The sequence below is a fragment of the Astatotilapia calliptera genome, chromosome 8 (genome assembly GCF_964374335.1).
Source record: "Astatotilapia calliptera chromosome 8, fAstCal68.1, whole genome shotgun sequence".
Lineage (NCBI taxonomy): Eukaryota > Metazoa > Chordata > Actinopteri > Cichliformes > Cichlidae > Astatotilapia > Astatotilapia calliptera.
The window spans coordinates 28948595-28963396 of NC_137429.1; the positions used below are offsets into that span (position 1 = coordinate 28948595).

Sequence of the window (14802 nt, forward strand, 5' to 3'; positions counted from 1 at the left end):
GAACTGTTTTGTGTGTTTTCACCTCCATGTCTTCTTTCACTTGTTCCTGCTGATCCCTCAGCTCTCCAAAAGCATCAATGATTAACCCTAGGATTTCAGAGAGGGTGGAGCTTAAACATGCTGGTCCACATTATTACACTGAATACAACAATAGATATGAAAACCACAGGCTATCTACTATATCTACTATAATACTTCTAAAGGAGTCTTTTTTGCTATTCAGTTACATTCTCTATATTACGTCCAAAGTGTGTATGTCCCTATAGGGAAGGATATAAACACTAAAGACAAAGCCTACACAGATGCAAAATCCTGAATGTTCCAGGACCCATCATATTTTAAAAGCCTCATAATATCATATTAATCCAACTGAGCACTGTAGTGTCAGAATGTAAGCCAACGCTTGGTTTGTTTCCAAAAGTAGAATGGGAGGTAGAGCCCTCAGCTCTAACCAACTCTTCTCCAATGAAACCAGCTTCCAGTCTGGGTTCCTGAGACAGACACCCTACTTTTACGATTAGGCCCCAAACTTTTGTTTTTGACAAGCTTAGTTATCATCATTGTCAATATGTGTGGCAGAGGGAAATAATTATTTGGTCCCTACTCAGTTTCTACTACCACTAACGTTTCTCACTGGAAAAGAAATGAACAGTCTCTAATTTTTATGGTAGTTACATTTTAATGGAGAGAGAAAGAATATCAACCTAAAATCTAAAATTTCATTGAAGTTATGGATTGGTTTGCATATCACTGAGTGAAACAGATGTTTAATCCCCAACCAAAATATGACTTTGCACTTGGTGAAGAAACCCTTGTTGGCACACACAGTGGTAAGGCATTTCTTTTAGGTGATCACCAGGTTTGCACATCTTACGAGTGATTTTGGCCCATCCCTCTTTACAGAAATTCTTCAGATTACTTGGCTCCTTCTTGGGAATTCAAAGCCTCCACAGATTTCTGTAGTCTATTGATACTAGATAGTGGAAAAGGGGTGGGATTAAACAAGCATATGCTTCTTCCTGCTCCTTTTTGAACATGAACGTTATTTGGAGTTGTGGTTGCTCGTTTTCCTTTTGTTTTGCTTTGTTCATTTGTCTCTTTTAATTCTATTTTGTTGTACTTTTTCAACATGTTCAAAATAAAGATTCAATCAATCAATCAATTTTCTATTGGACTGAGCTCTGCAGACTGGCTCGGCCACTCCATGGAAGGCAGCACAACTAACGTGCTGCTTCTTCTTCCGCCACTGGTCCGTTGCCTTGGTGGTATATTTTAGTTCACTTTCATGCAAGAAGACCCATCTAAACCCATCTTAGGTGTTCTGATTGAGAGTTTACAGTACAGTACACCCTCTTCTGTGGAACCAGCTTCCAGTTTGGATTCAGGAGACAGACACTATCTCTACTTTTAAGATTAGGCTTCAAACTTTCCTGTTTGATAAAGCATATAGTTAGTGCTGGACCAGGTGACCCTGAACCTCCCTTAGTTACCGTGTTGCACTGTTTCTTCTTTAGTGACCTTTTTCTCTCACTTTGTGTTTGTACACCGCTCTGCATTTAATTATTAGTTACTTTTAATCTCTGGCTCTCTTTCAAAGCACGTCTTTGTCCTGCCTTCCTTCCCCCAGCCCAATCGTGGCAGATGGCCGCCCTCCCTGACCCTGGTTCTGCTGGAGGTGTCCTTCTGTTAAAAGGGAGTTTTTCCTTCCCAGAGTGGTTCCTCGTAGGAGGGTCATATGATTGTTGGGGTTTGTGCTTGTTTTTTTGTATTATTGTAGATAAAAGGCACACTGTGGAAGATAGGCAGAGTTTAATAATAAGTAATGTTTACGTTTTTTTATGGGAAGAGGAGGATTTTAAATTCAGTTCTGAACTTAACAGGGAGCCAATGAAGAGACGTTAGTATGGGAGAAATACAATATATCTAGTTCCTGTCAGGACTCTTGCTGCAGCATTGTGGATTAACTGAAGGCTTTTCAGGGAGTTTTTAGGACATCCTGACAATAATGAATAGTCCAGCCTAGAAGTAATAAATGCACGAAATAGTTTTTCAGCGTCACTCTGTGACAGAATATTTCTAGTTTTAGAGATGTTGTGCAAAGAAAGCAGTCCTATATTTTGTTTAGTATGCACATATCCTTTCCCCAGAGTTCGTATCTGGTTAGGCACTATGTTTCATTGAAGTTTTTAAGGCCAAGTACAATAAGCTCAGTTTTATCTGAATTTACAAGCAGGAAACTGTTTAAGGTGGTGTTCAAGTGTACTCCACTTTGGAGAGACATCGCGATTATTTAGTCTAGTCAATTTGAAATAAACAGAACAACCAAAATATTGGAAACCAAAGAGAACCAGAAATGATTGCTCTCAAAATAATTATACATTTGAATCACCACTTCCTGTGGTGTTTACTCTACTTTACAATATTAAAATGTATTCATTTGGCTAATAGTTGCCTAATTAACTGCTTGTGTTTCCATTAAACTGTTTGTGTGCATGTATGTGTAGGATGCCTCACCCTGGATGATAGCCAGGAGGATTACAATGACAAAGAAGAAGAAAGTGATGTCAAAGATGATCCGGTAGATTTCGTACTCATCACCAGCTGGATCCTCGATCTGGTCACCAATTCCTCCACCTGCTCGCACTCCCACATACATGTGGAACATGTAACACTGAGGAACAGAGAGAGATACACAGGAAGGGGGGTACAGGGGTAACAGAGGTCAAATCTTTTGCATTGGGTTTTTAATGGGCAGAACCATGACTGTCACAAACAGCTTGAACAGCAGGAAATTCCGACTTCTGCTTTCACATGGAACGCACCATCTGACCATTTTTTGCTACTATAAGCCTTATTGTAAGGAAGGAGACCAATCTTGCTAGGGCAGTGCCATTCATTAGTGCATCTCACCATCCTACTAAGCGGCTGTCACCTTCTTGAACTACAGACAGGCAGAGCTGCAACACTTAGCCCCTAATAGGAGACAAAAGAGCTCTATGGAATGCAATGGGTGGCTGACTATAGGGGATTAGTGTGTGTTTGTGTGTCCTGAAATTTCCGGGTGACAGAAGGCTTCCTTCTACCCTCAGAAAATACCATAGAGCCCTTATATAGTATTTCTTTCAGATGGCTTAGCAGCAGAAAACATTCTCATCTAAGCTGAGTCTGTTTGTACTTGGCATGTCTCTCATCACTGACAAGATGGTCTAATGTTTGGCTTTGCGATACACTTATCTTTCACCCCGACTCACACTGACCTGCATTAATGACACAGGTGCTTATGTATAGGTAATGGCTTACACTTCCAACATTTAAATTCATCATAATTGTTCCATTTCTGTTTCATGGCCACATCTTTGGTTAGACTTTACTATGTCACAAAGTTGTCTCTTTTAAACTGGCTAAACAATGGAAGCTTGTGCTGCATAGGTAAGGTAGGTAGGCACTGCTATCATGAAACTGGTATATCAGCTGATTCTGATACTCCAAATGCCCTTATCCAGCTCACCAATTTTGGACAGACTTCCTGGAGCCAAATAAGGTAACCCCCAAAGACAGTCTTAAATTGAGCTTAAATCACAGTAAAGGCTCAGGTTAGTAACATAGAATTATTTATATTACTTGCACTGTTGCTATTCCCAAAAACGTAATAGATGCCTGAAAAAGAAGCGGACAAAATAAGTAATCTTCTTACTGCCTGAGGGTAACACTGCCGAGACTAAAACTACTGACTCAAAGCTCTCTGTCCATAAATGGAAGTGTGTGCTCTTTACAGACAGCAAAAAATGAAGTTTTAGTGAGACAAACTTGATGGGAGCAACTTCCCACAGCCAAGAAAGTGAACTGCAGCAGTGCATACCAGACATCCCAGTATTAGCTTTGGGTACAAAAAAGTATTTGAGTCATCCTGAGAAGCTTCACAGGTGTTCTATGTTTCTTTCATTTATGAGTAATGGCTCTCACCCATCTCCTGACTTTAAGCTGTCCCGTGGTTCTAATTATAGTCATCTATCGTCCACCTAAATATAATGACTTGTTCATTTCGGAATTTTCAGACTTCTTGACATGTTTTATCGCTTACTATGAAAGGATCCTTATAGTGGGGGACTTTAATGTACATCTACGTTGTGAGGATAAACCCCTGGTCAAGGATTTCTTGAATGTAATTGATTCCCTAAACTTCACACAATTTGTGTCTGGGCCAACACGTAAGGGCCACACCCTAGACCTTGTGTTATGGACTGAATGTATCAGTGACTGAAAATTGTGTTTTACCTATTTTAGACCATTCAGTAATTTTATTTGATATTTGAATTGCTAAATTTCCAGCTTCTGAGAGGGGAAACTGCCCCTCAGATCATCTCATCATATTAGCCACGAAGCATTGCTTGGAGTTAAATTACATTTGCCTGATGTGTTGGACCCCATTTTTCCCAGAGTTATGTGTGGACATTTTGACTGTGAATTTTAATAACGCACTTCTTGAACTATTGGACTCTGTTGCTATTGTAAAGAAGTTAAAATGTGAAAAAAAGGAACCCTATGCCCTGGCTAAATGAGGAGCTCTCGAATTTGAGAAGAAATTGTAGAAAAGCAGAGCGTCGCTGGCGATCTTCCAGACTTGATTTCTCCAGGCTCGGAAAGACCCATTGTCTTTTTTTCAATGTTCGATGTCTGCAGCGAAAGCAAATTATTTCTCAAATCTCATCATGAGCCATGAACATATCTCAAAACTTTTATTCAACACAGTGTCGCAACTTACAGAGAGTAAGTCAACTCTCCTGTTCAAATTTGACAGCTCATGACTTTCTTATGTTTCTCAGAGACAGGGCTGAAACACTTAGAAATCAGATCACTCCCTCCTCGAGCAGTTCGTCAGACTACTCAGCTGCTTTGCCTGTTGGTGCTGATAAACTGTTCTCTGACTTCAAGGTTATTTCTCTGTCTGGATTAACTAAGGTTGTAAAAGCAGCTCGATGTACAACCTGTTCTTTGGATCCTCTACCAGCCTGGGTTATAAAGGAACTGTGGTCAGTATTAGGACCCTACATTCTGTTTCGTTTTAAATACTTCATTGATGACCGGAGTCTTCCCTGTCTGTTTTAAATCAGCTGTGGTCGTGCCAATCTTGAAAAAGCCTGGACTGGACGTTGACATGGTTGCAAACTACAAACCCATCTCACATCTGTCTTTTTTGTCTAAGGTCTTTGAAAAAGTTGTTTTTAAGCAACTCACTGAGCGTCTGTCAACTAACAATCTGTTTGAAGCATTTCAGTCTGCGTTTAGACCAAATCTCTCCACAGAAACAGCTTTAGTCAAAGTGGTAAATGATCTGCTGGTAAATGCAGACAATGATCGAACTTCAGTTTTATTACTGTTGGATCTAAGCGCTGCGTTTGACACTGTGGACCATGGATTTTATTGGAGTTATAGGAAATGTTTTATCATGGCTGAGATCCTACCTGTCTGGGAGATCTCAGACTGTTAGCTTGAAAAATGATCTCTCCGAGACCTGTGCAGTGAGGCATGGGTGTCATGGTCCTGGGTCGGTGACCCAGCGCTTTTAGTTATCATTTTCTAGTTTATGATGATGATGATTATTATTGTTTGAGTTCTGTGTGTTATATTTGGTCTGCCTTTGAGTCTGTCTCTGTCTATGGTGTCACCCCATCTGTTTGTGAATCTGTCTGTTTAGTTCAATGTCTTGTCTGGTTCCATGTGTCTGAGTTTCCTGTTTTATTGTGAAGGTTTGTGTCGTATGTGAGTGTGCTCAGTTTACGTTTCCCCTGTCTCGTCAGCTGTGATTTCTCCCAGGTGTATTCCCCTCCTGTCTCTCATCCCTTGATTACTGCCATCTGTGTATTTAAGCCCTGTGTTTCTCTGTGTCAGTGTCGCGTCGTACCCTCAACTTGCTGTGTGTTCTGCTTCTATGTTCCTAGTGTTTGGTCTCCTGCTCCAGTTTAGTGTTTCTTTCCAGTGTTTCAGTCCTTGGTTCCTCTGTTCTGACTTTTGGTTTTCTTTTGGTGAGTTTAGTTTGTACGAGGTTTTTCCCAGCAATAAAGCTGCGCCTTAAGTTTCACTTCCGTGTCTGAGTTCTGCATTTTGGGTCCACCACTCCTGCTTGCCTGCCACACAGCGATTCATGACAATGGGGTCCCTCAGGGCTCCGTACTTGGACCATTGGTGTTTTCTCTGTATCTGCTGCGTCTTGGTCTTCTTTTACGTTCTTTTAATGTAACCTTCTATTGTTACACTGATGACCTGCAGCTTTATGTTCCTTTAACCATTGGAAATTGTGCTGAAGTGTCTAAATTAGAATCGTGTCTATCTGCAATTAGGGGCTGGTTATCGGATAATTTCCTGCTTCTTAATATTGATAAGACAGAGTTGATGGTCATTGGACCACAAAAATTTCAATATTGTCCCAAAATTTTATCTTGAAAATTGATGACTATGTCATAAATTGCAGGGACAAGGTTAAAAACTTGGCCGTGTGGTTCGACATGGTGCTTTCTTTCGAGTCTCATGTAAAAGAGATAACAAAGACCGCCTTTTATCATTTAAGGAACACAGCCAGAATCAGACAAGTTTTATCAAGCGACACTGCAGAGGTTCTGTCTTCATGTATCGATTATTGTAACGGTCTCCTTTCTGGGCTACCAAAGAAAAGTTTTAGAGGTTTACAGATGGTGCAAAATGCAGCTGCTCGCATTTTAACTAAAACTGGAAAATTTGAGCACATTACCCCTGTACTGAAATCCCTTCATCAGCTACCTTGTCAGGTTCGAGCAGATGTTACTGCTGCTCACCTAAAAGGCTTTATGGTTTGGCACCTTCATACCTCTCTGATCTCTTGCACCCTTATGTTCCATCCGTGCTCTCCGATCCCAGGATTCTGGCCTTTTAAAAGTTCCTAGAGCCAGAAAAAAAAACTATCGGGGAACGTGCTTTTTCTTTTTGTGCCCCATTTCTGTGGGATTAGGCAGGCATGCTCTGTGGAGGTTTTTAAAGCTAAGCTGAAGACTCACTTGTTCATAAATAAAGTTATTATTATTCACTGGAATCCCAAAAAGCCTTAGACATGGCTTTGTAACCTTCTATGATAGACGACAGATTGACAGATGATACTAGATGACAGACAGACTGATAGAGGTCAGTTACTTTGTTTCTCATCTCTTTCTGAGTTTCTTTATATTCTGGCTCATCAAACTGAAGGGCCCATACAAACAGGACCCCCTCAAACTGACTTTTAGTTTTAGTCACCTTGTTTTCCAGCAAATTAACTGTTCTGTCACTAGTTATAAACTAGGAAATTAGCATAAACTAATGTAAGTGCATCCAACCTAATGACATCCTGCTCTGAACAGGCACAGGATGGTGCTAAACATGTTCTAAAACCTTTCAATTTAAACAATTTTTTATTAAATCCAGTTTCACAGACAGTGTTAAATCTAGGACCGATTCTGAGAGCAGGGCTCCATGGTGTAAGTTAGTATTTATATATGTAATGTTTCCATTTTAAGGCCGACTCTATAGCCCTGTTCTTTCATTTTAGATAACTTGTTTTGTGAAACTGACTGATTCTTAACACATGCTGTGATGCAAATTATCTGTCGTTTTGATCATCTGCCCAGCACTATTATTCCGGTTCACTACAGTCTAATACATGTCATACTCACTGTCAGCATGTCATCACACTTCATATCTGGCAGTTCTCCATCTTCACTCTTGTTGTAGAACTTCCTGAAAAAGTTGAAGGCCACTACTGTGTAGAGGTACACCACCACTGCTAATAGGCCAACAGTTAGCACTAGCTGGAGAAGGGGCAAGAAAAGACTGCTGTGATGCAAACAAGGGCAAATATCACAAGCTTCACTCAATATTGACAAATGTTTAATTTTATAATATTCATATAGTGTTCTCACCTGTTTGCCATTGTGTGTGACTGAGGAGAGAATGGTACGCAGTGTCTTAAAACCCATGGCAATGTCCAGTAGATGGGCAGCAAAGAAGAAGTTGTTATAGTGACCCAGAATGGACATGGTCATATACCAGGCCAGATACAGGAAGGACTACAAGGACGGAAGATGGAAATTCAGTCAATGAGTGTAAATGAGCCGCTGGTTTACAATATTAGGTAACATCCAGGCTGCTGATTGTGTAGCTAATAAATCAAATAAAAGCATCATAAAACATTTCAAATGATAATTACCAGACAATAGATTAATGACTCTTGACACAGATGTGGATGACACATCATGATCATTGCTCAGTTAGCAGCTACATTTACATTTATACACCTTCAATGTGGAGGAGCGGCAGCTCTAATCCGAGTCCCTCTCGGATGACCTCACTCTCTCTCTAAGTGAGAGCCCACTCGCTCTTCAGAAAGAGGAAACTAATTAGGAAACTAATTTCTGCCACTTATATTAGCAACCTCACTCTTTATGTTACTACCTAGAACTCGTAACGATAAGTGATGGTAGGAACATAGAATGACCAATGAAGTGACAGTTTCACCACAACAGATTGGTACACTATCCACATCACTGTGGATGCTGCCCCAATTCGTCCGTCCATCTTGTGTTCCACTCCTGAACGAGACCCCGAAATACTCCTCCACTTGGGACAGTAACCTGTCCTTTAGGTGGAGTAGGCACTCCACCTTTTCCAGCTGAGATCCATGATCTCAGATTTGGTTTGCTTCACACTCTGTAGCAAACTATTGCAGTGCAAACTCGAGGTCACCACCTGATGACACCAACACCACAACGAACCACATCATCCGGAAAAAGCACCACAAAAGATTAAATCCTGAGGCCACCAAAGTGGAGACCCTCCACCCTCTGGCTAAGCCTAGATATTCTGCAGAGATGTGACAGCCATGGCAGTCTTCCAAAGCCTTCAGGAACTAAAGATGAATCTCAACCAGGGCCCCTGCCAGTGTGCAGATGTTTACCATCTGTCATGGTAAATGGACTGATTCTTATGTAGCGGTGTTCTACTGTCCTGGAGCGCTCAAAGCACTTCATACAACATGCCACTTTCACCCATTCATACCCACACAAGCACCTTTTTCTACACTTTTAAGTGCTTCCTATCTAACACTCACACATTCATACTCCGATAGATGCATTGGAGAGCAATTTGGAGTTTAGTATCTTGCCCAAGGATATTTGGCTTGCAGACTGAGGGAGCCGGGGATAGTCAGTAGATGACCTGCTTTACCTCCTGAGCTACAGCCACCCCATTACATTTATATTTAGAAATGGCATAGTAAGAAGAAGTAATGATATGACTTGCTAATACCTTACTATTACCTCAGTAAGGCTTAATAGTGTGACATTATTATAAAGTGCTACCCAGTACAGTATAATATCTGCACCATGGAAGTCACTTCAAGACATGTCTGTGAAGAAAACACTACTGGTTTTTCAGTAAGGCATACATTTGACTCACTTTTGATGAGGTCAAACAAAATGACAAACTATGAAACTAGTAACTCCCTGAATTAAAAAATCAATTTATTAGATACTAATATGTATTAATGTAGGAGCACTGCTTTATAAACGATGAGCCAAATGCTTCATATTTATCCCAATATTTTTATATGACATAATTGCCAGACACAATAACCAGAATTTTATCTTATAATGTTATGGGCCGATACAACAGGTCATATGATGCCGTTACTGCTATTGATGTTAAATGCCATAAGCAACTTTAAAACATTTTAAACAGGAACTAGAAAAAAAGTTGAGGTAAACTAAAAATGTCCCTGTGAAATTACTCTGATATAAACAAAAAAGACAAAAGAGTTAAGAACTTCTGCAGGGAATCCACATGATGGAGCCACACATCGCTGTCCTGAGTGATTCTGATTGCTTACATTGTCTGTGAACACAACCCCCAGCTTCCAGATCTGGTACTTGACATCAACAGAGTTCAACCTGTGAACACAGTGAGAAGAAACAAAGTCTTTTTACATGTTTCATGTTTTGATGAAAACGTGAACAGAAATGGTTTAAATGAAAGGGGCTCTCTGTTATGAGAACTGAAGATATCTTAGCGCCTTTACCTGGTATAACCACTTTGAAAACTTATGTAAATGTGACAGGATCATGTCTTGTTCAGTGTTCAGATAAACAATACTGCAGTTCTGTTTACATGATTGTACCTGCTATTCTTTGTTGCAGAAAATTTCTTATTAATCCAAATCCCCCATAGAGGATGACCCCATGGAACCATGACTTTATTAAAGTCACTGTCAGCCAGACTGACAGATGCAGGAAATCTCCTTTGTGTTCTTCTCTGAAGTTTGAGCTCTACGTGAGCTTTAAATGCTGAAGTAGAGTAGAAAAGGGCTATGTAACCAACAGTTTACAATTTAAAATCCTCCACTAAATACCATTAAAATGCACACCTAGAACCTGCCCTGTACAGTACAGTTTTAAACTTCATAACAACTGTATGGTGGGTCATTTGGACAGTGATGGAAGGTAAGGGCATGGCCACTTTGACTGACAGGTGACTGGCCTGTAAGTCAGCTGTAACTGATCATTATTCGATTACCTAACTGGCAAACTGCATTTTTAAATGGAGTTACAAAAAATAGAAATAAAATAATCTGATCTAATAATTAAAAAGAAATTTAAAAATTTTCTATGCTAGACTAATGAGCACAGCTTGACTCTTCTACCGAAACTTAAACTCTACTAAGGTTTGTGGTAGACAATTTACGGCAAATTGCACAAAATTTAACACTGAAACACACTTTTTTTCTATGACTGGTATGTGTGTGATAGTTGCTGCTTGGAGGGTGTGCTTATTTGGGATAAGAAGGGGAGTGTGTAACTGGCACGGAAAGTCAATGAAAATAATTTTACTTTGATCTGCTGACAGACTAAATTGATTTTCACATCTTATTATGTTGTGGGACAGTAGACTTAAATGTTTAATTAGATCTATTTAAAATTTCAGAGCTCTAATATGCTACTGTGCCTTAGAAATGTGAAGTTGTGAAGTTTGCGGACGACACTACAGTGGTGGGTCTTATCACCAACGGTGATGAGACGGCTTACAGGGAGGAGGTCAGCGCCCTGACCCACTGGTGTCAAGACAACCATCTCACCCTCAACGTCGCAAAGACAAAGGAGTTGATAGTGGACTTCCGGAGGTGCAGAGAAGTACACACCCCCATCACCATCAGCGGCGCTGCTGTGGAGAGAGTGAGCAGCTTCCGGTTCCTTGGAGTACACCTGGCTGAGGATCTTACGTGGTCAGTACACACAAACAAAACAGTGAAGAAGGCGCAGCAGCGCCTCTTCTTTCTCAGGAGACTGAAAAGATTCGGCATGAGCCCCCGCATCCTCAGGACCTTCTATCACTGTGCCATTGAGAGCATCCTCACTGGATGCATCACCACCTGGTATGGCAACAGCACCGCCTACAACTGCAAAGCTCTCCAGCGAGTAGTGCGGTGCTCTGAACGGATAATTGGAGGTGAGCTTCCCTCCCTCCAAGACATCTACAGGAAGCGCTGCCTGAGGAAAGCGGGGAGGATCATCAAGGACTCCAGTCACCCCAGCCATAAACTGTTCAGACTGCTTCCATCAGGAAGGAGGTTCTGCAGCATCCGGTCCCGTACCAGCAGACTGAGAGAGCTTCTTCCACCAGGCCATCAGACTGCTGAACACGTCATAGACACCTCAGCTTCACTACTGGAACTTTAACATTATGCACTCCATACTGTACAGTAATGCCACTGTTTTGCACATGTCTCAACTCTGTATATTTTATTTTATTTATTTTATATATTCTATTCATTGTTTACTCTATTTAATTTGTAAAATCTGTGTACACACACACACACACACACACACACACACACACACACACACACACACACGTAGAAAAATATTTAGTATACACATCCAGAAATGCATATACTATTATATATTGTACATGTATTTATTAGTTTCAGATGTAGCCATTCTTGTATTTTGCTTGTTTACATTATTGTATTTTGCACAACTCTGTTGCTTGTGAAGCTCGCACACAAGAATTTCACTCACATGTGCTGTACCAATGTACCTGCACATGTGATGTGACAATAAAAGTGATTTGATTTGATTTGATTTGAAATAAACAGCAGTGCCAACAGTGCCCTTCACAATGAAATAATCAGCCTAACCTGTCACTAGCCTCAGACAGGTGTTTTGCAACATTTTCAACATCTGTAACTCCCATAAGTCCTGAACCATTTCAAATGAAAGACTTTCAATGGTTCCTGAAAACAGTGACTCTGTGCTTGTCAGGGATTTTAGGGTCATTACAGTAATCCCTGGCACAGTGTTGCAGCAACCCCAAAAAGACGGTTGGAGGTTGGTTGAGAGAAGAGAGAGTTAGTGAGTGTGATGGAGCCCTACAGAAGACACACACACAGCCATGTTTTTATAGTTTTGTTTTTGCTTTTTGCTCTTTTGTTTTCTTTGTTATTTGCCAAAATTTGGATGTGGCGCCTGCCTGGGCCTGAGCCTTACTGAAAAAGAGTTGATGCTTTCAGGAACCATTTGAATTTTTCAATTGTGCCAGTGGTTCGGGAGTTAAGGTAATTTGACCTAAAAGTTTGACCAAAAAATAATTAACTTTAAATTAAATGTTTATTTTAACACTTGGTGTGCTAAGTATTAACCATTTTCTGCAGCATTAATCTCCTGGTTTGTAAAAATGTTGCATTTTACTGTTATATTTTTATGTTCTTTATAGATTTGAATCACCAATTTATCACCATCCTCTAATCAGAATAAGAATCAGAAATACTTTATTGATCCTAAAGGAAATTATAGGTTACAGCAGGCAGTATGCTAATGTCACATGCGCACTTACAAAGGAACCCTCTGACCAAACTTTACACAAACATCACATTGGGAAGACATGTCAGACAGGCATCGAAGGTGTTTGAAAAGGGAGGGGGGATGAGTGTAACTACCCTTTTGAAGTAGGTGACACTCATAGGGATCATTATGTGCCAAATAAGAGTTACTAATATCGATATTTGCATCGATATTGAACCGTTCGATACAGTGCTTTCGGTTCGGTACGCATATGTATCGAACAATACAAAATTTGTAATTTATTTTATCAACTTTCCTTCTGACGATGCTGTCTGTGTTGAGCGCTCAGTGGATCTGCGTTCGACAGTGCAGCCTGCACTGTCGAACGCAGATCCACTGAGCGCTCAACACAGACAGCATCGTCAGAAGGAAGAGCGCAGGGCAAGCTAGCGAGACAGAAGTTAAGCTCTCCTTGCAACATGGACCTCCCCACCCTCATTCAGATCTGGCGTTTGGAATTATTTTGGTTTTCATGTGACGTATGACCCTGAAGGTAAGCGCGTCATGGACTAAAGTAAAACAGTATGTTGGATGTGCCACGCAATGCTCAATTACATGGGTGGGAGCTAGTGTGTTAGCGCAGTTAGATCGTTAACGTGTTGGCCGTCTAGCCCCATGCACGGGGCGATCAGGGGTAGCTCGTTAACGGAGATTTGCCGTGTTGTGGCGTTAAGGTCATTTCAACGAGATTAACCTGAAAGCACTAGTGGGAACACGACGAATATGACTGCACATTTACACCGACATCATCCTAGTGCAAAGACAAGTGGAAGCAGACAAAAACAACAAGCATGCTACAAACTTTACCCAAGTCATTTAGACAGCCGTTAGCACATGATTGGTGAGTGATGATAATTTGCGCACCAATTCCTCTGACATCGTCTTATCAATCGTTAGCTTACTATGCAAACATGACAAGTGAAATCTCCTGCAGCTTAAACATGTGAGAGGTTGATCGCGCAGAGAATCGCTGAGCTTATATGAGTGCGTGTGTAAAAGCAGCAGGATTTATATTTCAGTTCTGCTGAGCCAAATAAGACAGGTCAGGGTGAAGAAGTGACAGCCAAAGAAAAGCTTACCACAAAACGGAGAAGTTATGACAAATCAGACTATAAGGCAAAAAGAAAGTGCAGCTTTATGGTTTCATGGACAAAAGAATTTCTGTGGCTGCAATATGACGAGCTAAATAACCAGGGCTGCACATAAGTGGTCCGCAGGTGCGCATTCGCTGTCAAAATAAAAAACACGCACAAGGGTTAGGGTTAAATTTAAAAACTGTACTTTTGAGTTAAAATATATATTTATAATTTTAATAAATGACAAATTAAAAAGGCATGAACATTTTTTTTTGTATCGAACAAATATCGAACCGTGACACCAAAGTATCGAACCGAACCGTGAATTTTGTGTATCGTCGCACCCCTAATATTTACGTGAGCAAAGAAAGTTCATAATATCCAACATAATGCAACTTGCAATGGTGACTTATGCTATGAATCTAACCTGTTCTGGAGCAGGTTGTGCTCCAGATTAGAGACCAGCAGTTATAAAATCACTATGTACTAACTAATCAGTTATCCAGAAAATAGCGCCGCCATTTGTGGAACATCTCTCTGAGGGATCTTTTGTCTTTCCCTGATGAGCATCAAAAAAAGAAACAAAGATTCTAAAACAAACCCATTTTTGATCATTTTTTCCCCCTGTTGGCTGTATTAGAAATATCCTGTCTCAGAGTGACGCTGAAAAACTAGCTCATGCATTTATTACTTCCAGGCTGGACGACTGTAATTCATTATTATCAGGATGTCCAAAAAACTCCCTGAAAAGCCTTCAGCTAATCCAAAATGCTGCAGCAAGAGTCCTGACAGGGACTAGAAAGAGAGAGCATATTTCTCCTGTTTTGGCT

At 40.6% G+C, this 14802-nt stretch overlaps 1 protein-coding gene across 1 annotated transcript in view; it reads right to left on the reverse strand.

The window, feature by feature from the left end:
* Positions 1-14802, reverse strand: part of ryr2a (ryanodine receptor 2a (cardiac)) — a 311203-nt gene that overhangs the window by 8277 nt on the left and 288124 nt on the right. Inside the window, exons 108-112 of the mRNA XM_026177557.2 lie at positions 9890-9950; positions 7926-8072; positions 7680-7814; positions 2515-2671; positions 23-87 (exon numbers count right to left, since the gene is read on the reverse strand). Coding sequence (XP_026033342.2) covers positions 23-87; positions 2515-2671; positions 7680-7814; positions 7926-8072; positions 9890-9950 — 565 coding nt within the window. The remainder of the gene's footprint in view (positions 1-22; positions 88-2514; positions 2672-7679; positions 7815-7925; positions 8073-9889; positions 9951-14802) is intronic.